We start from the raw sequence: 26771 nt of genomic DNA on the forward strand, positions 1-26771 counted from the left end.
AACCCTGTGGTTAGATATTATCAACCATATATGAATAAAGCTTTAGTTGAGGTAATGAAGAATATTAAATAAAAATATGTATGCACCCAGAAGAAGGCAGAGATATTCGAGACAGGAAATATACTTCTGTTCGTGTGTGGCTCTTTTTTCTCCAGAGCAGGGGTTCTCCAGGGGTGGTCCCCAGCCCAACAGCATCAGCATCACCTCTTCCTGTTAGAAACGCAAGCTCTCAGGACCCACCCCGGATTTCCTACATCAGAAACTACAGGATGGGGTCCAGCAATCTGTATTTTGAGAAGCTCTCCAGGTGGTTCTGATGCATATTCAAGTCTGAGAACCACTGCAGTGCATGCCTCCGTAATGAGGCAAAACCTATGGACACAGGAGTAAGCCCAGGCTTCTCTACCCTGTGCCCCACAGCACCCGGCCCTCTTCCATCCTTCTCTGTCAGGCAAGTCTTTGCATTGAAAAATCAAGTAAAAAAGGAGAGGTGCAGAGGGACAAAGTGTGTACAATGAGGGAGTTTTTCCAGGGAGTTTGGGGATGAAAGAGACACAAGAACAGCTGAAGTTTTTGAGGAGTGGAAGGGTGTGAGGAGTTTTTGAAAGAATGGAGAACAGGAGTGTATTGACTGTCAAGCACAGGGCCTGATGTATACCTGGTATTTAATTACATCCTCGCCAAATGAGAGAAACTAATACTCAAAACTGGAGGGATGTATTCATCTGTTTTCATGCTACTGATAAAGACATACCCAAGACTGGGAAGAAAAAGAGGTTTAATGGACTTACAGTCTCATGTGACTGGGGAGGTCTCACAATCATGGCGGAAGGCAAGGAGGAGCAAGTCACATCTTACACGAATGGTGGCAGGCAAAGAAAGAGAGCTTGTGCAGGAAAACTCCCCCTTATAAAACCGCCAGATCTCGTGAGACTTATTCACTATCACGAGAACAGCACAGGAGAGACCTGCCCCCATGATTCAATTACCTTTCACCAGGTCCCTCCCATAACACATGGGAATTTAAGGTGATATTTGGGTGAGGACACAGCCAAACCATATCAAGGGGAAAGGATGATTTTTAAATGTCCTGCTTTAAGGAACTATGAGTGAAGGGAATAAAGCATCCAAATGTCTTGTCATCTAAAAAGGAGCATAGAGCAATTTTTAAGGAAAAACTAGATATAAAATAAAGAATGTGAGGGGATATTTTAAGATAATAGGGGAAATGAACATTTGTCTTCCAAGTTGATTCAAACCAAATTTAGTCCATACAACAAAAGGCATAATAGAAAAGCCAGCACAAATGAAAATAAACTAGAGCAATTGATGATAGATTAAGTAAATATCTTGCAGTAGTAATTATTAAATAAATCATGATGTTTCCACATGATTGAATAATATGCATTTACTAAAATAACTGTGCCAGCAGGAAAATACAAAGAACAAAACCAAATGATATGCCTACTTATCATTTTAATCTTGTAAAAATATGTATTCATTGAGACAAAGACTAGAATATGAAAATGATTGCATTAAGTTCCATTACGGGTGACATTTTTCCTCTGTTCCTTTATCATAATTATAAAATATAACAATAATACATGCTATTTCAGAATATTAAAGTTAATTGAGTTATCTTGCAAGTGTAAGAGGCTAGCTGAATCTGAATCACTTTATCCTTCAGTAAAAAAACAAACTGTCCACATTTTTAAGATGCTGTGTTTTCTTACAACAGATATTCCAAATGGTTCTAAATCAGTGAAGTCTCAGTAACCAACTCACTTTCTGGTTTTGTTAACAGGGGTAGAAGTATTCTGTTGGGTTTCATACTTCATTCTTTTTTTCTAATCTGGAAAGATTAGACCTTCGATTGTGAGCTTTATCATGGTCAAAACAGAATCACTAATTCCATGAGGACCATCTGTCTAGCAGAGGGGAGGAAAGAAGTCCAGGGGTAACCTTTGCCCTCTCGTCTCTTTGATGTGAAGTGTATAAATGTCTTATTCTGTCCCTTAAATCTCTGCCTGTCCTTTGTTCAACAGTGAGCATTAATCTACATCCCCTTGCTAAGCTGGCCATACAAGAAAAGGAGGCTTGCCCTCTTATAATCTTCTCAAGGACAGAGACTAGAGGGAAACCTAACAAATTCCATACCCAGGAAAAGATTTGTCAGAAGCTGACTTAAGGCACATCTTTCTACTGTCTACTTGGACTAAGGGCAATCTCTCCCTTGATTGTGTCCAAACCCTTTAATAGTCTGTGCTCAGCCATATAGCACATTGAAGCATGTTAAAGTCACATCATTTTCTGAATCCCAGCAGGAATTCCTATGATGCCATATATACCTCATTTATGTGGTAGGCACCACATGAATTCATGTCCCGGTAGCAGCTGACATCACGTTCCCCAGTTTTCCAGGACCCTCATTATTCAAGAAAAAAGAATTTGCAATGTTATTGATTCAAAATAGATGTGTCTTTACTGGAATATAAATAGCTGCTTTTCTCCCAGATGTCTGGACATACTCAGATACCCGCTGTGATGCAGGCTGGCTGCCAAATAATGGATTTTGCTATCTGCTGGTAAATGAAAGTAATTCCTGGGATAAGGCACATGCGAAATGCAAAGCCTTCAGTAGTGACCTAATCAGCATTCATTCTCTAGCAGATGTGGAGGTGGTTGTCACAAAACTCCATAATGAGGGTAAGTTTTTAAAAATACCCTATATGAGAGGCTTAAGCCATTTTAAAGTGTCCCTGGTTTTAGACTCTTGGTGGGAATGAAAAGCTTACGGTTTGATCTCACAGGTCAGCCCTGTCAGATAGGATTGTCTCTGGTGATGGAACTGTTCTACAAATGGTCTAGTGTGGTGGTCACTAGCAACATGCAGCTTCTGAGCAGTTGGCATGTAGTCAGGGCAACCGAGGAACTGAATTATTACTTTTATTTCATTTTAATTAATTTGAGTGGCCGCATGTGCCTAGTGGCAACCAATTTGACAGTACTGCCATTGATTGAATGATTTCCCTCTTCTCATGAGCTAAATTCTATTTAAGTTGCTCAAAAAACTTAAGTGGATAATTACTGCACTTTTGTAATTATTTGAAAGCTAAAGACTGGTAAAGGAAAATATACTAGACGGACAGTATTATGCTATCTTCCTAGAATTCGCTATAATAGCTAAGAGTAGGTACCTACTCAGTGCCAGCCTGGTGCTCCTTGTTTCACTTGTGAAGGCAGCAGAGTCATACCAGGGCAGCAGTGGACAGTATTTCTATTCAAATTGGGATATGTATGATTGTATTTATAGAATTTCATTCATCCCACAAAGCAAAGTTTGTCTACACCAGATATCAGGAACACCCAGCCTGCAGATGTTCTACCTGTGTACTTTACTTGCATAAGTGACTTGAAAAGCCTTCATTACCCAACCTGCCTGTCTTATCAACATATTAATAACCGAATTAAGAATACTACAAAGGCTCTTAAAACTCCGTATCAGAGTGTAAAAATTCGCATAACAATGCACATATTAAAGTATATAATTGAGCAAAAGCAAACAAATAAAACATTTTTCTTTTAGATATCAAAGAAGAAGTGTGGATAGGCCTTAAGAACATAAACATACCAACTTTATTTCAGTGGTCAGATGGTACTGAAGTTACTCTAACATATTGGGATGAGAATGAGCCAAATGTTCCCTACAATAAGACGCCCAACTGTGTTTCCTACTTAGGAGAGGTAGGAAACCTCCTATGGTTTCTTTATATTCTTACTGTTCTACCTAGTGATAATATTAAGACTTCTTTGGTTGGGAAGTTTGTGTATAAGCTGGAAAAGAAAAGGTAAGAGCCCTCTGGATCAGGGTACAGGGCCACAGACCATTACCAGTTAAGAATTGGGCCGCACAGCAGGAGGTGAGCGGCGGGTAAGCAAGCATTGCTGCCTGAACTCCGCCTCCTGTCAGATCGACAGCAGCATTAGATTCTCATAGGAGGGTGAACCCTATTATGAACTGCACATGCAAGGGATCTAGTTGCACTTCCTTGTGGAACAGTTTCATCCCAAAATTATCGTCTTCCCCACCCTCTGTGGAAAAAAATGTCTTCCACAAAACTAGTCCCTGGTGCCAAAGGTTGGCAAAAAATAATCTAAAGTCTGGATTGTCTTTCTGGTAGCTACTTTAAAAAGGTAAAGAAAAGCAATTACTAAATAAGCAACCTACATCCTATCTGAGAGCATCTTTTCTGGTCTCAAACAGATACAGAGAATCCCTTTAGAACTCATATTCTTGTGCTGACTGATTCTAGCAACCTGCTTTCTCTCAGGACCAGGGCCTGCACCCACCTTTCTGCCATCAATGTGATATTTGGCAGATAGCCACAATTTAACCTGAAAAGTCCCATCTTCCAAATTCATGTTAAGATTGTTTTATATCAATACTACTTTGAGAAGTGAAAAAATGATTTTATTTAAAAACTAGGCCTAACATTTTTCAGAAACCACCTTACTCCTATAGAATGCTTACACATTTTTTGAACATCTTTTACTTAATAATCCAAAATAGGCTGTGTCTTGAGCAGAAAAGATATATGTACCTCTATGTTTTGTTTGTATCACTTTCCTGTGGACCCCTAATTGGTTATGAAAGTGACTGTGTCACTCAGACATCTAAAGAGACTTAAGTGGAAGCAATAAATATTATGTGTATTTAAAAGAAGTTTAGAAAGGTGTCACATTTGATGCTCCATTTAAAAGGATATCCAACATGTCTTTAGAAGAACATCAGAAATGGAAAAGGGTTCCCATGGGCAAGAGTGAATTGATGGCATACCTAGACAGCATTCCGATGTTCAAAACTGACCCTTATCACAATCGACTTATTAAAATTTAATTCAAACAAGGCAAAGTGGCTTAGTCAATTAAGCAAATTAATGTTAAGTAGCATATTTGAAAGAGAGAATTTTGAAGTCCAGATTGAAGTAGAATTGAAAGAAACTTTTGACCTAGAATTTGTGGAGAATAGCTATTTTAGCCACCATCATCATTTTACACGTGAGGAAACTGAGAAAGGGAGGTTGATGATGTACCTGAAAGTTTCAAACTTTGGCTGTGCCATTCTAGTCTAGAAGACTAGAATGCTGGAGCTGTGCGCCGAGTTCTTCTCTCTTCAACTTTATACTAAGTGTCCTTTGATGGTCTTATTGCTACTCTTATAAGAAAATGAAATTTATCCACAATGTGACCTGGAGGTGATGCTGAGGTAACTGGCTGTGAGCCATCACTTTGCAGGACTGTTGAGTAGCATTTTCTAGGAGTGTGTTCTCACATTTGATAATTCATTTATATTCATTTCTCTCTCTCTCTGTCTCTCATAGTTTTTGTGAGTTCAGTTCTGAATATGCGGTAAATAATTTCCTTTCCAAGCAAGTGTTTTTGTCTCCTTTCAAAGCTAGGTCAGTGGAAAGTCCAATCATGTGAGGAGAAACTAAAATATGTATGCAAGAGAAAGGGAGAAAAACTGAATGACGCAAGTTCTGATAAGATGTGTCCTCCAGATGAGGTAGGTGAAATCCCTATGTAAATTTTCTCAAGCAGTATTACAACTTCTTGGTTAGAAATGGTAGCTGAGACTTAAATAATTCAGATTTATAAAATAGAGGAAACTACTAGCTTCTGTTCATTTAAGTTAGAACAAGCCAGCTGTGAGTCATAGCATATTGGCCTTCTTACAGAAACAGAAATTTGAAAATTTCTATAAATATTTGTAGAATTACTATCCTCAAGGCTGATGTCTTTACTTCCCCCACTAATATTATCAATATTCAAAAAAATTCATCCAGTGAATATTATACTCTTACGATGAGCCAGCCACCAAGGATAAAGAGAATTAACCCATACCTTTTGTCTGACACAGGCCCACAGTCTTGTGGAGGTTATCTGTGAAATGGCATCCTGCCCTCATCACATGTATGAATTCAATAGCCATGTCCTCAATTTCCACAAGTTCTAAGATGTTATCAATGTAGCAGAAACATGCTTGCCAGACGGGACACCATCAAGTCTGGAAAACAGTTTGACAATATTTTTCCTCTGATTTAGGGCTGGAAGAGACATGGAGAAACCTGTTACAAGATTTACAAGGATGAGGTCCCTTTTGGAACAAACTGCAATCTGACTATCACTAGCAGGTGTGACCATCAGTAAACTTGTACTCATAAACTTTCAACTCTGAGTTCTTTTGCTAAACAGTCTTCCTAAGTAAAAGGTGCATTTTCAAACAGAGTCAATCATTGTGAAACACTTGCCAATTTGATTCTCCTTTTGTAGATTTGAGCAAGAATACCTAAATGATTTGATGAAAAAGTATGATAAATCTCTAAGAAAATACTTCTGGACTGGCCTGAGAGATGTAGATTCTCGTGGAGAGTATAATTGGGCAACTGTTGGTGGAAGAAGGCGGGCTGTAACCTTTTCCAACTGGAATTTTCTTGAGCCAGGTGAGTGTCTTAATCTTTAAAGTAGTAGTATACTGTGACTAGTGAAAGGCAGCACTCCTCCCAAAGATGTTCCTCACTTACTTTTGAAATGTGAGGGACATGATGATCTTCAGGATTGGAGTTTATCTATGGAACCATAAATAGAAGCAGTGGCTATGTCTTCCCTATTATGTCCTTGGGGATAATCCAATGAAAGAAGTTCAAAAACTTAGTTCTCCCAAACCACCATCTAATGGCTCAGAGCTAGAAGCACCAGTGTGGGTTTTTTAAATCTTTTCTATGTAAATCTCAAATAGAATCTAGAAGCTCCCATGTGAGGCTCTTTACATTTTCATCTCTCTGCTTCTTAACCTTTTTTCAAAACTGAATGTGTTTTCTTCCATTATTCTCAATGGGTAAGAATTACGGAGGCTATCTTGTATTATTTATTTTGTTTTTGTTTTTGTTTTGAGATGGAGTCTCGCTCTGTTGCCCAGGCTAGAGTGCAGTGGTGTGATCTCGGCTCACTGCAACCTCTGCCTCCCAGGTTCAAGTGATTCTTCTGCCTCAGCCTCCCAAGTAGCTGGGATTACAGGTGCATGCCAACATGCCCAGCTAATTTTTGTATTTCTGTAGAGATGGGGTTTTAACATGTTGGCCAGGCTGGTCTCGATCTCCTGACCCCAAGTAATCCACCCGCCTCGGCCTCCCAAAGTGCTGGGATTATAGGTGTGAGCCACTGTGCCTGGCCTCTTATTTATTTTGAAAGTTAGTTCCTCTTTCTCCAACCAGCCTAAAGCATTGACCATAATTTGCCATAGAATCAGAACACTTAAGCTGGAAAGGACCTCAGAAATACTTTTAGAGTTAAGAAAACAGAGACTTTAAAAGGTGATTTACTTGACAAAGATCATCTGGTTATTGAATTAATAAAATCCAGAGTTCCTGATTTTTAAGCCAGTGGCTTTGAATAAGACAGCAGTATAAAGCATTCTACTTTTCACCCTGTGAATTATTTATATTTTATTGTGTTGGTCTAATGTGATCATGAAGACTATTTTTTATAACACAGAGATTGGAAAATATGAGCTTACAATTTAACATGATATTTGAAGTAGAAAATGCCCACAAAAGTTAGGACACATAGTCATCACCATCAACATGAGTGATGTTGCTAGTAACAAAGTCATCCTGGTTAAATCTCATCTCAGATTAGGAACACTCTAATGGATAAAGCACATAGATCTCTTTTTTTTTTCTTTTTTTTTTTTTTTTTTTTTTTTTGAGATGGAGTTTCGCTATTCTTGCCCAGGCTGGAGTGCAATGGTGTGATCTCGGCTCACTGTAACCTCTGCCTCCCATGTACAAACAATCCTCCTGCCTCAGCCTCCCAAGTAGCTGGGATTACAGGCACCTGCCACCATGCCCAGCTAGTTTTTTTTTTTGTATTTTAGTAGAGACAGAGTTTCACCATGTTGGCCAGGCTGGTCTCGAACTCCTGACCTCAGGTGATCTACCCACCTCAGCCTCCCAAAGTGCTGGGATTACAGGCATGAGCCACCGTGCCTGGCCAGATTTGTTTTATAGACACTCAGACATCTTAGAGTAAAGGTGACGTTCTTGATAACTAAGTATTGGTGGTTGGAGAGGTGCTTGGGAAGTGGCTACCACGACTACTTGCTCCATTCTATGGCCAGAAAGGCTATGTGAAGCTCTCTTTACCATTATTGCTCCCATCCTCAGCCAACTTGGTCTATCATGGGCACACTATGGTTAGGAGGACAGAACAGGGAAAAGTAGCACACCCATTCAGGGTAGCAAGGCAATTATTTTTCCCAGTTTCTTGTTCCTCTTGCTGTTTGTGTATATGAGACTATGTGGCTTCTCTGTTTGGTGGGATAGAAGTTGTCCTATTACTTTTCAATATATGTAACTCTTCTTGTCTTCTACCTGCTTCAGGCAGTGTGGTATAATGGAAAATGGAACATGACCTTTTGTCAGACAAATCTGGTTTCAACCCCAACTCTACCATTCACTAACTCTGACTGTGGGCAAGTTACTTAGTCTTCATTTACAAAATGGAACTGGTAATTCAAACTACCTTTTAATACTGTTATGAATACATAAAATTATGACTGGCATAAAATAAACAGTAAACAAATGTATGTTACCACATACCTCCTTCTACCTTTATTGTACCAGCTTTTCCTTTGGATCAGAATCTGGGAGAGTTGTGTTTTGAGGTTAACTAAGTTGCTCAAAAACTGCTCAAAGTTTTTAAGCTAATTTGAACCACTATCCTAAGCAGCTATAGTATTTAAGGTACAGCTCTAGAAACAGACCACCTGGGCACAAATCCTGGGGCAACCACTTACTAATTCTATGACCTTGAGCAAGTCACTTAATTCTCACTGTACCTCAAATTATGACAATAGAATCCACCCTATAGGTTTGTTGTGAGGATTAATCTTTTTCAAAAATACTTTACAAATAATAAACACCTATCATTATTATTCTGAACAACATATTTCTTTCCTCTCTTTGTTCCATTTTTTTTTATTCTCTCTCCCCAACTTGGCTGAAGTAAAGAGTAGAAACACTAGAAAATGTTTGAACTTTAACATTTTAATTTTTAATTGAGCTTTCTACTTCAATCCCAGCTTCCCCGGGCGGCTGCGTGGCTATGTCTACTGGAAAGTCTATTGGAAAGTGGGAGGTGAAGGACTGCAGAAGCTTCAAAGCACTTTCAATTTGCAAGAAAATGAGTGGACCCCTTGAGCCTGAAGAAGCAGCCCCTAAGCCTGATGACCCCTGTCCTGAAGGCTGGCAGAGTTTCCCCGCAAGTCTTTCTTGTTATAAGGCAAAGTGACATCTCATTCTATCCTTCAATGAAGTTATTTTTCCACTATCCTAGTTCATGTCCTTGTACAAATTATGCTCTTCTCCATAGTCCTATGTAACCTAACTAAAGTGCTCTGGAGCAGAGTCCTTGGCAGGGCATCGCTGAACCTCTGGCATGAGGTGCCTCAGCCCCACACCCTGCACGTGTCCTACCTGAAAGGGCAGGCCCAAAGCCAGAACTGGCTCCTTCCCAAGGTCTTTTTTTCCCAGTAAGTCGGTGTACTATATGCCATACTGCCACCATGCCTATGATCCTCATATTCCTCTAATTCTTGTTGTCAAATTAACAGCTACAGCACTTCTTATAATGTGAAAAAAGTGTATATATATTTACACTTTTACAAATATATATATTTGTGCATATATATACAAAAAATATATATATTTATATATACACAAATATATATATTTTTATATATACAAAAAATATATATACACACTATATATACACTATATGTGTATATATATATACACTATATGTATATATATACACTATATGTATATATATATACACACACTATATGTATATATATATACACACACTATATGTATATATATATATATATATATATATATATATATATATATTTATATATATTTGGGTCTGCATCAGTCAGCTAGTTCCATAAGCAAACCACTAGATGCCACCTCAAAATTCAGTGGCTATGACAACAAACATTTAGCCTCACATTCTCACAGATCTCCAGGCCAGCTAGAGTTTGACTGATCTAGTTTGGGCTTGAATGGTGACCTCTGCTCCCAACTTCAGGTCAGCTGTGCTGGGCTCCAGCCCTTCCTTCTAGGGCTCAGGCTGAAAGGGCAACAGCTCACATGGGTTTGTTGTTCTCATGGTACATCACTGGAGCCCAAGAAGGCAAGCCAACCATATAATAGCACATTTCAGGCCTCTGCTCACTTTACCTCCACTAATATCCCAATCAACACAGTAAGTCATATGGCCAAGCCCCATGCCAAGGTACAAAGAAGTATACTCCACCCACCAGGGGGCTGTGGCAAGACCATCTAATTATATTACAAGGAACTGAAGAATTGGGACAAATATAATTCGTCCTGTCATTGTGCCATCATCTCTTCTTCCTCCTCTTCCTCCTCCTCCTCCTCTTCTTCTTCTTTCTTCTTCTTTTTCTCCTTTCTTCTTCTTTTGAAACAGCCCAAGTTCCAGGTTTACTTTTGCCACTTTCTGTCAATATTCACACACCAAGTGTGTGACTTTCTGTCAATATTCACACACGAAGTGTGAAACAAAGTGCAGACTGCTCTTTGGTTGTTCCTTGTCCGAAAATAGTGCTATTTTTGTGTGGGTCACAGTGTCTTATATTCAAAATTTCTATTGTTAGCACATTTCTTTGCCAAAGGCTACTCCCAAAGCATTTATATGTACCCTTTACAGCCTTGCCTCCTGGTTCATTTTATCTTTCAAGGTCCTAGGAATACAGGAGAACGTGGATCTTGTTGGAATAGTTCCCCAGCCTGGCTGAGGAAGGCCATCCATCTGACCACAAGGACTGGCATCTGTGCTGGCCTTTAGTTGAATTGACACTTTCAGCAGGACCTGTCTGTGTCTCAGTATATGTGCATTTACCTATGCCTTCACTACACCTTTAAGAATTCATTTCAGGGGCTCACACATGTGACAGTAATTGACTTTAGCACTACGAAATACTTTATGATAATACCAGAAAACAAATTAATGTTATATTTTGCTAAGGTATTCCACGCAGAAAGAATTGTAAGAAAGAGGAACTGGGAAGAAGCTGAACGATTCTGCCAAGCTCTTGGAGCACACCTTTCTAGCTTCAGCCACCTGGATGAAATAAAGGAATTTCTTCACTTTTTAACGGGCCAGTTCAGGTAATACTTTTAGAATGAGAATTTCTATGCTGAATTTGATGTCCTCTAGATATTCAAAATTGACATGTTCTTACCCTCTCTCACTGTTGGAAAAAAGACATGTTTTATTATCTAAAAGGTCATTTGGTGCTTAGCAGTCATGCAACATCAAGCACTCTTAATGTGCAGACACTATGAGGAATCTAAAAATGAATGAGATGTATTCCCTACCCTTTGTTTAATAAAGTCCAACAGCAATGTATGGCAGAAAATCTAGAACATAGGCAAGGAAGGGCCTTGGGAATTCAGAGGAGGGAGGGCGTGTTTCTGGGAGTATAATCAGGAAAAATGTCATAAAGAAGGCTGATTCCTGGAAGGTAGGTATTATTTCAAAAGGCAAGATAGGAGAAGGAGAAGGAGCCAGAAAAAAAACAGAACATAAGCAAAGGAACTGAGACCAGAATATACAGATATGGTCAAGGAGAAATGAGTCATACAAATTAGCTAGAAAATGGGATTTGGATATGAAATTGCAATGTCCTTTTTGCCAAGGAAGGAGTTTGATCTAAAGTAATTAAACGCAACCAAACAAAAAACAAAAACAAGGTGCATGTGTGTGTATTTATATCTATACACACTCACATACACATGCATATATACATATATACACAGAGAGGAAGGGGTTTCACCATGTTGGCCAGGCTGGTCTTGAACTTCTGACCTTAGGTGATCTGCCCACCTCAGCCTCCCAAAGTACTGGGATTATAGGCATTAGCCACCACACCCAGCCCTTTATCAGTTTTGATTAAGTGCGAGTCTGCAAATTTGTTCAATAATAATAAAGTCCAATTCTGCACTTTTGAAAGAGACTTAAAACAAAGCTTGCTAATTAGTACTTATCCAGCTCTAAGACTATAATGTTCTTTTCCTGGGAGGAAGGGGCCACAAAATACTACAAAACTGTGAAATTCTAATAAAAATCCTTTAAAAATTTAAAAATTTTTTTAATTTTTTAATTTTAAAAATTAAAGCAACTAGCAACATTTTCATTGTGCAACAAATAAGTTAGTGCTGAGTAGCTGGTAGCCTCCTGAAATGGGGCCTGACTCTCCAATTTGCCGTGGTCTCTAATTTATTACTTCTTGACCCCACTTCACTTGCTTATGTTATGTGCTTGTCTTATATTTACTCAAATAGCAATTGAGTTAATAATCACAAGTCATGTGATCATCTTAATAGGTACAAATGCATTGGGTAAAATCCACTATTCATTCCTGGTTTAATACATAAATATACACTTATATACAGTAAATATAACTAATATGTAAATTCTTATTGGAATAGAAGAATAGCTCAAATTAATAGCCATATCACACTTAATGATGAAGCATTGTTAAGTGCATTTCCCTGAAAGTCAGAAAAAGATAAGGATCCCTATATCATCACTATTGTTAATCTTGGTTTGAAATTCATCTCCTGCACATTAAGATAAAAACAATATTATAATGTGTAAATGTTTATATATATTAAGCAGAGGAAAAGATAAATTATCAAAGAGTAAAAAATATACTATTTACATTTAAAACTAGACTACAAAAATACATCAAAAAGGGTAATGGCTATTATATCTCTAGGAAGTAAGATTTTGAGTGATTTTTAAAGTCTTTTCTTTGGACTGGGTGTGGTGGTTTATGCCTGTAATCCCAGCACTCTGGGGGCCTGAGGTGAGAGGATTGCTTGAAACCAGGAGTTCGAGATCAGCCTGGGCAGCATAGGGAGACCCTGTCTCTATTTAAAAAAAAAAAAAAGAATTAGCTGGGCATGGTGGCACACACCTGTAGTCCTGGTTACTCAGGAGGCTGAGTCAGGAGGATCACTTGAGCCCAGGAGTTCAAGGATACAGTGAGACAAGATAGTGCCACTGCACTCCAGCTTGGGCAACAGAGTGAGATGCTGTCTCTAAAAAATAAATGAATAAAATGTTTTCTTTGAAAATTTCCATATTTTCCAGATTTGCTTTTTGTTTTGTTTTGTTTTTTGAGACAGGGTCTTGTTTTGTCACTCAAGCTGAGGTACAGTGGCGTGATTACAGCTCACTGCAGCCTCAACCTCCCAGACTCAGGTAATCCCCCCACTTCAGCCTCCCAAGTAGCTGGGACTATAATCACATGCCACCACACCCAGCTAATGTTTGTATTTTTTTGTAGAAACAGGTTTTTCCATGTTGCCCAGGCTAATCTCAGATTCCTGGGCTCAAGTGGTTCACCTTCCTTGGCCTCCCAAGGTGCTGGGATCACAGATGTAAGCCACAGTGCCTGGCCCAGATTTGCTCTAATATAGCTTCTGCTGTGTTTTTCTCATTAGAGAATGTAGTTTCACTACAGTGTACTGGGAATCTAATGTAAAATACAATACCTGTGTTCCATAAATATTTATTTATTAAGCATCTATTGTAGAATTCAGGTATTCTAGACATCATTGTCCAGTGTTAGAAATTAATATACAAAATTTCACTGCAGACTGACCCAAGGCAATTTGTATATACTAAATACTAACTCTTGGGTTCTTTGTGAGGTGAGTGTTAGCTATTCCCTCAACCTTGAGAATAGATTATAACAAATACAAAATTCAGACCAAAATTTTCCACACATACAGGCATTTGCTATGCAAACATTCATTGAAGCAGACACAAAACATTTTATACAACCTGTTTTGTAAGCTTGACAACATCCCAGCAATCTGTCCTTTTTGGTGTTTTAACTATCACCTTGCACAGGTTTACTTGAAGCAGATGTGGCAGCGTTCTGTGGCAGCATTCTGTTCCCATTGTAGTATCAGGCCATCACAATCACCTGACCCAATTACTGGATGTGGGGCTGTTTAGAATCAAGCACTACTAAGATACAGGCTGTGGCCTCGCAAGATTCTAATACACTCTTGAGAAGTGTGAGAGTTTCTCTAAATATTTTAGCTAATCCCTGCATCTCAAATAACTTATATTTCACCAGTGAGAGCCCAATCCTACCATCATGCTGATGAACAAGCTTCCGATTTCACTGACATTAACCCAGTTCTCACATTCATTCTGCTCATGACCAAAGCCTCCAGTGTAACTTTGGTGATCATGGAAGTCCTCATGGTGGCCCCCGCTGGAGCATGGTCTTTCTTTTTTTTATTATTATTATTATACTTTAAGTTCTAGGGTACATGTGCACAACATGCAGGTTTGTTACATATGTATACAGGTGCCATGTTGGTTTGCTGCACCCATTAGCTCGTCATTTACATTAGGTATTTCTCCTAATGCTATCCCTCCCCTATCCCTCCACCCCATGACAGGTCCCGGTGTGTGATGTTCCCCGCCCTGTGTCCAAGTGTTCTCATTGTTCAATTCCCACCTATGAGTGAGAACATGTGGTGTTTGGTTTTCTGTCCTTGCGATAGTTTGCTCAGAATGATAGTTTCCAGCTTCATCCATGTCCCTACAAAGGACATGAACTCATCCTTTTTTATGGCTGCATAGTATTCCATGGTGTATATGTGTGGGGCATGGCCTTTCAAATACACCACCGATACTTCCTGACATGTAAGTTTCAAGCAGGGCAACTTAATGGCCCTTAGATTTCAAGCTTGACACACACAATATCATACTATCCAGATAAAGTATTTTTAAGTAAAATGCTGACAGAAGCTCTAGATTCCAAGCAAGTGGTTAGTACCTCTAACTGGAACGAGGAGCCATAGATAAGTACTAATCAATGAGGTTGTAGATATTTGTGAGAAACAATAAATAGAAAACATTGGAATATCATATGTGATAGAAATTACCATTAAGAGCATCCATATACAGAACGAATTACACTAGGAAACAAAACATGAAAGGAAATTTTTATGATTTGTTTCTTTGTTTTGAATCACACTTGTTGAGCCCTCCCTTCTTTAAAAAATTAATACAAGTTCATTATATAAAATTCGGAAAATATAAAAATGGGTAATGAAGCAAACAGTCACCTCAAATCCTAGCTCCTGATTATAAACATAGTAAACCCTTAGTGTAAACCCTTTCCATTTACTTACATCTCTACACATATAGCTCTTACAAAACCTATTTTCCATAGAATGTACTATGTTTAGTTTTTTCTAATCATAAAAATAATGCACATTGAATTTAGAAAACAGAACAGCACAGAGAAAAAACAAATCTCCTTAATTCTTTCACTCATAGGAACTGTATTTTATTTGTACTCAGATCCTAGCAGCTAACACAATGCCGTGGTAAGCGACTGCTTTGTTTGCTTAATAACTTCTCCATAATAAAGAAATTGTTTCCCTGTGCTGTGCTTACAGAACATATTCTAAAACCAAAATTGTAACCATGGCTTAAAGGAAAGAAGTAAGCAAACCCATTTATATTAAAAATGATTCTAAAGCATACTCCTTGAATGCCTTGGCTTTTTATTGCAGGAATTGACCTTTCTCAGCAAGATATCCATTGCCTAAATTGTGTATTGCATGCCAAGGAGTTAAGTCAGATTACTGCTGTACCTCTCACAATCTAAGTTCCACATCTCTATTTGTATTTCAGTGAAAAGGAGTCATGGTGCACCAAATCATTAAGGCTCTAAGATCTTTGCAACTCTTAATGGCAGCCCAACAGGGAAAGCCATTGTAGGGCAAAAATAGCCATAGGATTAGAGAAGAAAGCCTTGTTTGCAATGCCATTGCTGCTGTGTACACTACCCCCTGTGATGTGGCATGAATGGATTTAGACATAAATCTAAGGCTTTGTAGAATAAGCACCCTCATCAAATAGTATTTATTGGGGCTTATGGCTGAGATACTGTTTTCCTTAGCAACCAAATGCAGCAGGAAATTTGATTGAGAATAGGAATTTTAACACAATTACACATATTAACCTTTTATGCAATGTCTTCTTAACCCAATAGTTTTAAAACCATATACTTAGTGCTTGGAGTACCAGGAACTTATAAAGAGAAAGAGGGAATCTCAGTTTGACTTGATTCCCCAGTTGTGATCAGGTGCAATTTTTTCCTTCACATTTTCTAAAATCAACGTTGGAAGTGTGCAATGATTAATGTGATATCCAATTTCTTCTTCCCTTTATCTGCCTACAGCTAAACTAGGCCAAACCAGGAATGAGTTACAATTGAGGAAATATTTTCCACTTCTGATCCCGCACAAAAAAAATACATACATGTCACTATTATTTTCTGTATTTATGACATGCTAGTGAGTTCTTTAAAATGAAGCTGAAATCTATAAATTTCTGTGTTCAAATGAAACTTATTTCTGAAATACAGTTTCAGAAACTAGTGGAGATTAGAAATTTTGGACAATTGAGCAAACTCTTTTCTCTAGGAAACTGTTCTCTGAGGTGCAGCAAAGGAGCCAGAAATGGGCTTGAAAGCAGAGATGTTTCTAAGTGGAAGGAAGGGGAGCTATTAGCTGAGAGGATACTGGGTAAGGGCTTGAGGAGCCTAGAAAGTTGAGGATGAACCTCTAAAAATGCTGCCAGTGGGAGCCTCTGCAATGCAGGTGACAAATGATCTTTGATCGTCTTCCTGGTTGTGTTGTGGATTGTGTAAAGAAGATAAAATAGCTAATGCTTACTTTAGGGAAACACAAAATTCTACACAAATTCCCCAGGCCCAAATATATAATGTGCAAAGATTTGGGAGAAATGCAGTTATTTCCCCCAAGTAAATATGAGGAAGAAAACTTAACTGCCTCTCTATTTTAGCCGTCTGGCTTTAATTGTGCTGTGTATGCCAATTATCTAGACCCTTTGGTTTGGAAATCCAGCACTCGGGCAGTATGATACACTCGGAAGCCTGTAAGAGAGCTCCAATGAGCAGAAGGCGTAAACTGAAAATTCCTCTTGTAGCTACTAAATTTAAACTGGATTTAATTGTCTCCACTGGATATATCTTAGGTCCACAAATTGGTGGATCTTTCTCTATGAAAGAAAACAATATAACAATAAAAACCAAAACAGGACAGTCCTCATTCATATTCCATTACATTAAGTCAAAAACCTTGAGGTTGAAAAGATGAAAAAGTACTTATTGTTGTTAAAATATGAGGGAATGTTGAACAAAGGTAAGAAATGAAGAAAAGCAATTATTTATTAAAAAATAAGAAATTAGTTTAAAATTCTTTGTTTCAGCCTTTGATTCACTAGTACATTTTATTAAAATGCACTTATATTTCTCTGTAGACTTGTACTGTATGTTCCATATATTCTGCTGAACTTGAGAGTATGCATTGTTTTTAGATCTGGAATCTACCCCTTCTCTAAAATGTATCTGTATTATACTTATAGGCATATTACATTTATATATATGTGTATACACACATATGTACTGATCATACATACCATGTACTAACAAAAGGTTAAATTATATGGAATATTATTGGTCGCCTAAAAATGTAATAAATTTTAGAAAATATTTTCAAATGGAGTTAGAGGCAGGGAAAATTTTCTATGCTTATATCACATCTACTCATGCTGGATATTTATCCCTGGCCAGAGCATAAACGTATTTGAGGGGAAAGGATTACTTAGACATATGTTCCTGCCTCCATATTACTTGTGTAGATAGTCTTCCTTGGAAGGCCTACCCTTCTTCCTCTTGGCCAATCTGAATACTGGCATTCAGATCATGACTAGAAAGAAATGTTAGCCATCCCTTGAAGAATATCTTTTGTCCTACCAACCTCACAAAGTCTTTCTTCATTTTCTGCAGTCCACAGTGACCTCTCCTTTCTCTGAACTTTTGTATCACCTAAAATGTATATAACTCATTTGATAGCATTCATAAATGGTCTTTACTTTTTTGTTCATATATATCTTATCTCTCTATTTCATATTACATTTGAGGGTAGATATAGGTCTTATACTTCTCTGTGTCATCATTGTGCCTAGCTCAATGCCTTTTACATAAAAGTATAATACTTATAGGTGATAAGTATAATCACCTAAATTATTGCTTAATATATTTTTCTGATATATTTCTTTGGCACATAGGCAATACTCAAATGCTTGTTTACTTAAAACTTAGTGGATAGTAGGAACTCAACTATGTTTCAAATATTGTTTAACAAAAATTTAGCCAAATCGTTCTGCATTTTAAAGAAGAATATTTGATAGTGTTACAGACAAACACTTTAAAGAAATGCCATTGTTGCCTTTGACTGTATCTGAAAATACTGTTTAATATTCAAGCACTACAGTAAAAGTCTTGGAATAATTTCCATTTTTTTTCCTCTTAAAATTCAAAGTAGAATGGTTTTTGCCTTTCATATGAAGAAAACAGCTTAAAATGTAGTTTTAAAAGTATGGTATTTTTCTGTGGCTACCCCACATTAAGGGCTTAGTTTCGTTTCAAAAGACTTCTTTATGTTGCTTGAAACTGTGCTTTTCAATTAGTGACGCACTTTAGACATGTGAGTGCTAAATATTTTTGCCAAGCATTGTCCTCGTATTTTTAACACTTGCTTTTTACATAGTGACCAGCGTTGGCTGTGGATTGGTTTGAATAAAAGGAGCCCAGATTTACAAGGATCCTGGCAATGGAGTGATCGTACACCAGTAAGTTAAAACATTATTGTTTTAGGTAGTATAGAAGCACTGTTTCTTTCAATAACAAGTTGATTGTTAAAAAATACATTGACACCTAAAATTTATATGGAACCACAAAAGACCCTGAATAGCCAAAGAAATCTTGAGCAAAAAGAATAAAGCTGGAGGCCATCACACTACCTGAGCTCGAAAATACACCTCAAAGCTATAGTAACCAAAACAGCATGGTACTGGCATAAAAACAGACACATAGACCAACAGAACAGAATAGAGAGGCCAAAAATACATCCATATATTTATAGCCAACTGGTTTTCAACAAAGATACCAAGAGCACACAATGAGAAAAGGACAGTCTCTTCTATAAATGATAGTGGGAAAACTGGATTTCCACATGCAGAAAAATGAGATTAAACCCTTATCTCATACCATATAGAAAAATCAACTCCAAATGAATTAAAGCCCTAAATGGTAGGCCGCAAACTATGAAACTACTAGCAGAAAACATAGGGGGAAAGCTCCATGACATTGGTCTGGACAATGATTTTTTTGGATACAAACTCAAAAACACAGACAACAAAAACCAAAATAGACAAATGGGATTACATCAGACTAAAAAGTTTCTGCACAATAAAGGAAACAATCAACAGAGTGAAGAGACAACCTACAGAGTAAGAGAAAATATTTGCAAATTATACATCTGATAAAAGGTTAATATCCAGAATGTAGTCATACATCACTTAACAATGGGATACATTCTGAGAAATGCATTGTTAGGCAGTGTTTTTGTGCAAACATCATAGAACATACTTAAACAAACCTAGATGGTACAGCCTACTTCACACATAGGCTACACATCTAGGCTTTATATTGCTCCTAGGCTACAAACCTGTAGAACATGTTACTGTGCTGAATACTGTAGGGATTTGTAACACAATGATAACATAGAAAAGGTACAGTAAAGATATGATCTTGTGGGAACACATCTTCAAGGGATGGCTATCATTTCTTTCTAGCCATGATCTGAATGCCAGTATTCACATTGGCCAAGAGGAGGAAGGATAGGCCTTCCAAGGAAGACTATATACACAAGCATATGGAGGCAGGAACATACATGTAGGCCATCTGTGGTTGACTGAAAGGCCATTATGCAATGCATGACTGTAGATAAGGAACTCAAACAACTCAATAGCAAGAAAACAACCTGATTTAAAAATGGCCAAATGACTGAATAGACATTTCTCGAAAGAAGACATACAGATGGCCAACAGTCATGGGAAAAAATGCTCAACATCACTAATCATCAGGGAAATGCAAATTCAAACCATAGTAAGTTATCACCTCCCACCTGTCAGAATGATTATTATAAAAAAGACAAAAGATACATGTTGGTGAGGATGTGGAGAAGAGGGAACTTTTGCACACTGTTGGTGGGAATGTAAATTAGTACAACCATTATTGAAAACAGTATGAAGTTCCCTCAAAAAATTAAAAATAGAACTAACCACATGAACAGCAATCCCACTACTGGGTGTATATTCAAAGGAAGTGAAATGAGAATGTTTAAGAGACTCGGAGGGTGACTGCAGCACTATTCACAGTAGCCAAGATAGGAAATCAAGCTAAGTGTCCATCAACAGATGAATGGATGAAGCAAGTGTGGTACATGTACACAATTGAGTACTACTCAGCCATAAAAGGAAAGGAAATCCTGCCATTTGTGACAACATGGGTGACCCTGGAGGACATTATGTTAAGTGAAAGAAGCCAGGCACAGAAAGACAAATGCCACGTGATATCACTGAGATGTGGAATTTAAAAAAAAAATGGATCTCGTGGAACTAAAGAGTAGAATGGTGGTTTCCAAGAGCTGGGGCAGATGAGGTGGGGGACTGGGGAGATGCTGGTCAAAGCATACAAAATTTCATTTAGATAGGAAGAATAAGTTCAAGAGATCTGTTGTACAACAAGTTGGTTATAGTCAATAATATTTTATATTCTTGAAAAATGCTAAAAGTAGATGTTAAGTGTTCTCACCACAAAAATGATAACTGTGTGAGATAATGCATTTGTTAATTAGCTAAATTTAATCAGTCCACAATGTATATATACTTCAGAACATCATGTTGTATATGATAAATGCATATACTTTTATCTGCCAATTTAAAAAATAAAATAAATACATTCACGTATCATACAACCATTAAAATTATGTGTCTTTATTGAAATGAAAATAGAGTCTCATATAGGCAGTAAGGAAAAGACAAGTTACAAGCCTTCTTTTTATTTTTAAAAACCCATATGTATAGTCTCTCTATATATAGTCCAAAAATAGTAAAGCTGTAAATATAGTAGTCATCTTTGGGTAGTATGAGTGATTTTTTTCTTTTTGAAATGGGGTCTCACTCTGCCACCCAGGGTGAAGTGCAGTGCTGTGATCTCGACTCACTACAACCTTCACCTCCCAGGCTCAAGCGATCTTCCCACCTAGCCTTCCCAGTAGCTGAGACCACAGGTGCATGCCATCACGCCCGGCTAATTTTTTTTTTTTTTTTTTTTGAGACGGAGTCTCACTCTGTCGCCCAGGCTAGAGTGCAGTCGTGCAATCTCTGCTCACTGCAAGCTCCGCCTACCGGGTTCACACCATTCTCCTGCCTCAGCCTCCTGAGTGGCTGGGACTACAGGCGTGTGCCACCACGCCCAGCTAATTTTTTAGTAGAGACGGGGTTTCACCATATTGGCCAGGCTGGTCTCTAACTCCTGACCCTGTGATCCACCCGCCTCAGCCTCCCAAAGTGCTGGGATTACAGGCGTGAGCTACCGTGCCCGGCCACGCCCAGCTAATTCTTATATTTTTTTGTAAAGATGGGGTTTCACCATGTTGCCCAGGCTGGTCTCAAACTCCTGGGCTCAAGCCATCTGCCAACCTTGGCCTCCCAAAGTGCTGGGATTACCCGCATGAGCCACTGTGCCTGGCCAAAAGTATCCTTATTGGAGGAAATTATTTGTTTGAAGAAACCTCTAAAAAATCCTTGCTATTATTCCACATGTTTATATTATAAGGATATATTAATGTAATAGTTATAGGAGCAAAATTATTCTCAGATATTCAATATTTACTCCAAATTACCATTGTGTCACCTCCTTTTTTATTCTTTCTAAATGTAAAACTCCTTGAGTTTATTTTCAAATTGGAGCATATCTGAGATTAGTTAATCAAATAATGAGCATTTCAACACATGCAAAAAAAGAAAAAAGTATTTTGCAAGCTTGATTCTCTGTGACTCCAGCGGCGAACTTAATACACCATTAACCTCCACTTCTGAAACTGTGGCTTCCTTTGTTTGGAAACTTATGACATTTGCTAAGTCCTCTCATGATTTAGCATCATGATATAAAAAAGAGATGCAAAAGTTTTCTTTCTGTGGCATATGAACACACTTGAGTGATTAAGGCTGCCTAAATTACATCTAAATTGCAAATATTTATACATCAGTCTTAAATTCTCAAGCCTCTCTTGTATTTTCAGGTGTCTACTATTATCATGCCAAATGAGTTTCAGCAGGATTATGACATCAGAGACTGTGCTGCTGTCAAGGTCAGTACAATGCTGGAAAATCTGCATATTTAAAACATAAATCCATCATCATATGCAGTCAAGTAACAGATCCATGGAGTGTCTTTGTATGTGAAGCATGATGTTAGATGCGGTGAGAGATAAGCACGCCCATGGCCTGGCCCTCAGCAGCCTAACTTACACTTCATTTGAGAGGATAAAATTCATATTCAAGAAAACCTCTCTCATTACCATGCAGTAATAAGCGCCAAACGAGGGGGCTGAGGAAGGCTAATGAAATTCAGAGGAGAAAGTGAGTCCCATGGCCATTTTCCAGGAAGAGGTGGGACTTGAACTGCGACTTTAAGGATGGATAGAGTTTCTACAGATGGGATAGGGTAAGGCTTTCTCATGAGGGGATGGTATGAGAAAGTGGCATAAAATAAGGTGGAAGTGGAAGAGGGCAGTGAGGAGAACAGAATACAGATCAAGAAGTTTTCATTGGTGATGTCCTTGATAACAGTATTAGGAAATCAGATTGATGCCACGTTCAGGAATTTCTACACTTCTTGATAGGCAACAGGGCATTTTTTAAAGTTTCTGAGTAGGGAGGGTCACATGAACTAAGGAGGGTATGAGGAAGATTCATCTTGAGACAGACGTCAAAATGCAACAGGTAAGATTGGAAGGCATAGAAGACCAGTTAGGCATCTTCCTTTACAGAATGCATTCATGTGTCCATTTCATAAACAGTCCAAGGAGTCAGTGAGGCACTGGGGCATAGAACAATGACAAGGTACAAAGCATAGCCGTCATCTTCACAAAACTAAAGTCTAGTAGGAAATAAAGACAAGTAAACGAGCAATTACGACACCACTGGGTAAGGACTATGACATGCGAAATACAAGTTTTATGCAAGAAGAAGAATATTATGAAAGAATAATAATGATGGTGACGGTGATGGTCTATGGTGGTGGTGATGATGATGATGGAGCAGCTAACACTAATTAACTCCTTTATGAGCCAGCCACTGTACTAGGCATGTCACATATGTCACATAGCACATAAGCAATCTTGTGAGGTAGGCACTGTTACTGTATTCATCCAACATGGAAATTTGAGCTGTGAGTAATTTACTCCAGCTTACATGGAGTAAATTTAAACTGAAAGAACTTAAATTTACACCCATGTGTGTCTGGGTCTGGTACTCTTAACCACTATGCTATATGACTAGGCATTTATAGAAATAGAAAGGGTACTGATTTATGAGAAAATTGTATGTTTTAGTTTAGATATTTTGAATCCATGCTAGCTGTAAGATGTATGCTATGGTAAGTTGAGATCAAGAGTCTTGAGTTGAAAGGAAAATGTATATTTAAAAAAAAGGGCCAAGAAGTGGATTTGGAGGAACTGCCAATATAGAGAGTGAAAAAAGATGAAGATGGAGGAGACATCAGGTAATATCTTTGATTTATAGTCCAAGAAAGAGATTCAACAAGGTGGCTGACCAGAAATGTTACAGGAAGGCTGAGGCAAATAACTGACAAAGCCACAGGAAAGCACTGTTTTCAAAGTAACTCTTCTAGTAATAAACTGTGTAGTACATGTCATTTTTATAGAATTCCCAACTTAACACAAGAAAAGGTGAAAACTTCAGAGAAGCTTATGGAATTTTTAGTAGTGTTGAGAACACTGGTACAATAAACTGTGTTCTAGGGAAATAGAGTTGCCAAGTATGGAGAGATTTGAAAATCTACCAAATAAATAAAGAGATACTAATGCAACCTGCATCAGGAGCAAGCCCAGCCAGGGCAGTGTTCTGTAAGGAAAATCTTACCTCACCTGCCACAGAACCCCCAGAAACTTGGTCTTAAGAGAAAATAGTCCAAGAAGTGATGGATGTCTCTCCCAGGTAATGCCTTCCCCTATCCTTTTTATCCTACTTGCTGACTGGAATTTGTAATGAGCCATCCTGGACCATGTGGAGAAGGGCAAAATCCTAGAAATGGCATGGTAACACCAGAGAAGGAGCCTGAGCCACTAAGGCTGGACTTTTACGTCACTTTCTGATCTAATTTCATCGCAGCTTGGTGCTTAGATACCTCTGAAATAAATATTCTAACAAAAATTGTCAGGTGTGGGGGAGAAAATTTGCATTTTGGACATAAACATGACCTTACAACATATTTCCTTTGTTAGCCCCTTTGAAGGCTCTTGCTCAGGGTATTACTGTTTAAATATTCCATTAATTCATGTGTTCATTTATCAAACAAATATCTTAGGTGCTAGAGCTAAAATAGAGATCAAAGTCATAGGGCTTACAGTTTAGTGTTCCATAAGGGATGTATCAACTTCAAAATATTCTGCAGTATTTTTCCTCTTTTAGGTATTTCATAGGCCATGGCGAAGAGGCTGGCATTTCTATGATGACAGAGAATTTGTTTATTTGAGGCCTTTTGCTTGTGATACAAAACTTGAATGGGTTTGCCAAATTCCAAAAGGTAAGTGGTAGTTATTCCTTTTCACAACCTTCTCATGTTAACATTGTGAATGCTCAGCTCAAAGTACCTAGGGGAGCATTTTGAGCTATAATTCTAAAGCCTAAAAGCCTATGATGATGCAATTAATATGTGGAGCACCCCCTGCCTGACTCTGGCTTCTAGTAGAAGGCTAGCTTATTGAAATTTGGTGATATCTTACTCTTTGATCATGGAAGAATTTGCATAGAAGATAAAATGTAAGGCTGATTTAGGGAGATTAGATTTTGGATGAAATATTATTTTAAGCAAAAGGAGAAATGTAGAATCATTTTAGTTTTTATTTTGATGCAAAATGAAAAAAAAAAAAGATGATCTTGGGAAGAATAAGGCAGAAGTCAAGAAATTAAAATTTGGCAGGTCCCTGTAAAATTTAGAAGCAATTTTCAATGAACTGTAAAACTGCTAATACTTTATATAAATTCAAATTTGAGAACCCAGTTAGATTGATAGCACAGCCTTTGATAACAGGAAGGAGAGTGGGGAGAAATGTAGATACCATTTTACTTTACTTTTTCCAGGAAAACATGAAATATTATGAAAAATGTTAAGAAGATTTTAATTCTCGAATTATTATTTTTTTTTAAGACTTTTTTTTAAGTCTTGCTCGGTCTCCCGGGCTGGAGTGCAGTGGCACAATCTTGGCTCACTGCAGCCTCTGCCTCCCAGGTTCAAGTGATTCTCCTGCCTCAGCCTCTGGCGTAGCTGGGACTACAGGCACCCACTACCACACCTAGCCAGTTTTTGTATTTTTAGTAGAGTCAGGGTTTCACCATGTTGGCCAGGCTGGTCTCGAACTCCTGACCTCAGGTGATTGGCCCGCCTCAGCCTCCCAAACTGCTAGAATTACAGGCACGAGCCACCGCACCCAGCTTCAAATTATTTTTAAGCAGAGATTGGCTGTGTTAAATTAATCAGCAGAAAACCCATAGAAGGTTTTTAAATAAATCTTTGAACTGAATGTAAACAGATCATTGAAACTAAAGGTATTTCCTCCTACAAGTTCTCAAAGAACCCAAAGTTCACATCATGGAACTGCCTATTAGAAGACTGTTTTTCCTAAAATAGTTCAAAAGAGCTTCAGATGTGACATCAGGTAGTAGTGAATCTCTTTCACAAAGGCAAACTGTCAAACCAGTTGTGAGGGAGAGACAGTTGTGTTGATGGGTTTTTCTAAAGGATAAATTACGCCTGAGTTATTCTTGATTATTTTATTAAACCCAAAAAAGGGACAAAGGAAAACCAGTTTGGATATCCTTTAAACAAGTGGAAAAGTAACTTGTACATAATTAATTCGGACAATGTCTCTGTTTTGAAGCGTTAATATGAGCCTCCCATTACTCTCTGGCATTTGTTAGCATTCCACAGACAGTGTCATCGTTCCAGCCAAGGTGCCCTCAATGGGAGCTGCTGCCCCCACCTCCTGTTTGAGCAGCGGAACAGACCCCAGAGTTTAAACAAGGGCAACCTTAGAAATGGCAAATTAGTCACCACAGGAAATAGTATGAAGGGCATGTGGAGGTGTATATATATATATATATATTTTAATACATATGTTTTAACAAGAGAGAAAGGAATTAACCCACTTAAAAATAGAAATCAATTAATCAAACAAATCTAAATAATTCCACCTCCATTATCCCCATGCAGAAAGAAAATAAAAAACTAAACTCCTGTTCTCAGACTGTCCCAATCACTTGAAGCAATCAATGATTGCTTGCTCCAGGGTTTAAATGTTATGTTCACCCTTTTTTGACTGTACTGTACCTAACCTTCTAAGTTACGATGTGATGCATTCAGCTGGTTGGATATTTTCTTGGTTATTAGAGCAGCCTAAGTTTAC

The 26771-nt window shown here is 38.0% G+C and overlaps 1 protein-coding gene across 3 annotated transcripts in view; it reads left to right on the top strand.

Moving 5' to 3' along the window:
- LOC100598121 (CD302 antigen) overlaps window positions 1–26771 on the top strand; it is a 146597-nt gene that overhangs the window by 19620 nt on the left and 100206 nt on the right. For all 3 annotated transcript variants that reach the window (XM_030796595.1, XM_012496559.2, XM_030796594.1), the window contains exons 7-16: window positions 2515–2706; window positions 3587–3744; window positions 5456–5566; window positions 6106–6194; window positions 6334–6503; window positions 9143–9342; window positions 11113–11255; window positions 18765–18846; window positions 22365–22433; window positions 24778–24892. In XM_030796595.1, the coding sequence (XP_030652455.1) occupies window positions 2515–2706; window positions 3587–3744; window positions 5456–5566; window positions 6106–6194; window positions 6334–6503; window positions 9143–9342; window positions 11113–11255; window positions 18765–18846; window positions 22365–22433; window positions 24778–24892 (1329 nt within the window). The remainder of the gene's footprint in view (window positions 1–2514; window positions 2707–3586; window positions 3745–5455; window positions 5567–6105; window positions 6195–6333; window positions 6504–9142; window positions 9343–11112; window positions 11256–18764; window positions 18847–22364; window positions 22434–24777; window positions 24893–26771) is intronic.

This window comes from Nomascus leucogenys, chromosome 17 (genome assembly GCF_006542625.1).
Source record: "Nomascus leucogenys isolate Asia chromosome 17, Asia_NLE_v1, whole genome shotgun sequence".
In the NCBI taxonomy this organism is placed as follows: domain Eukaryota; kingdom Metazoa; phylum Chordata; class Mammalia; order Primates; family Hylobatidae; genus Nomascus; species Nomascus leucogenys.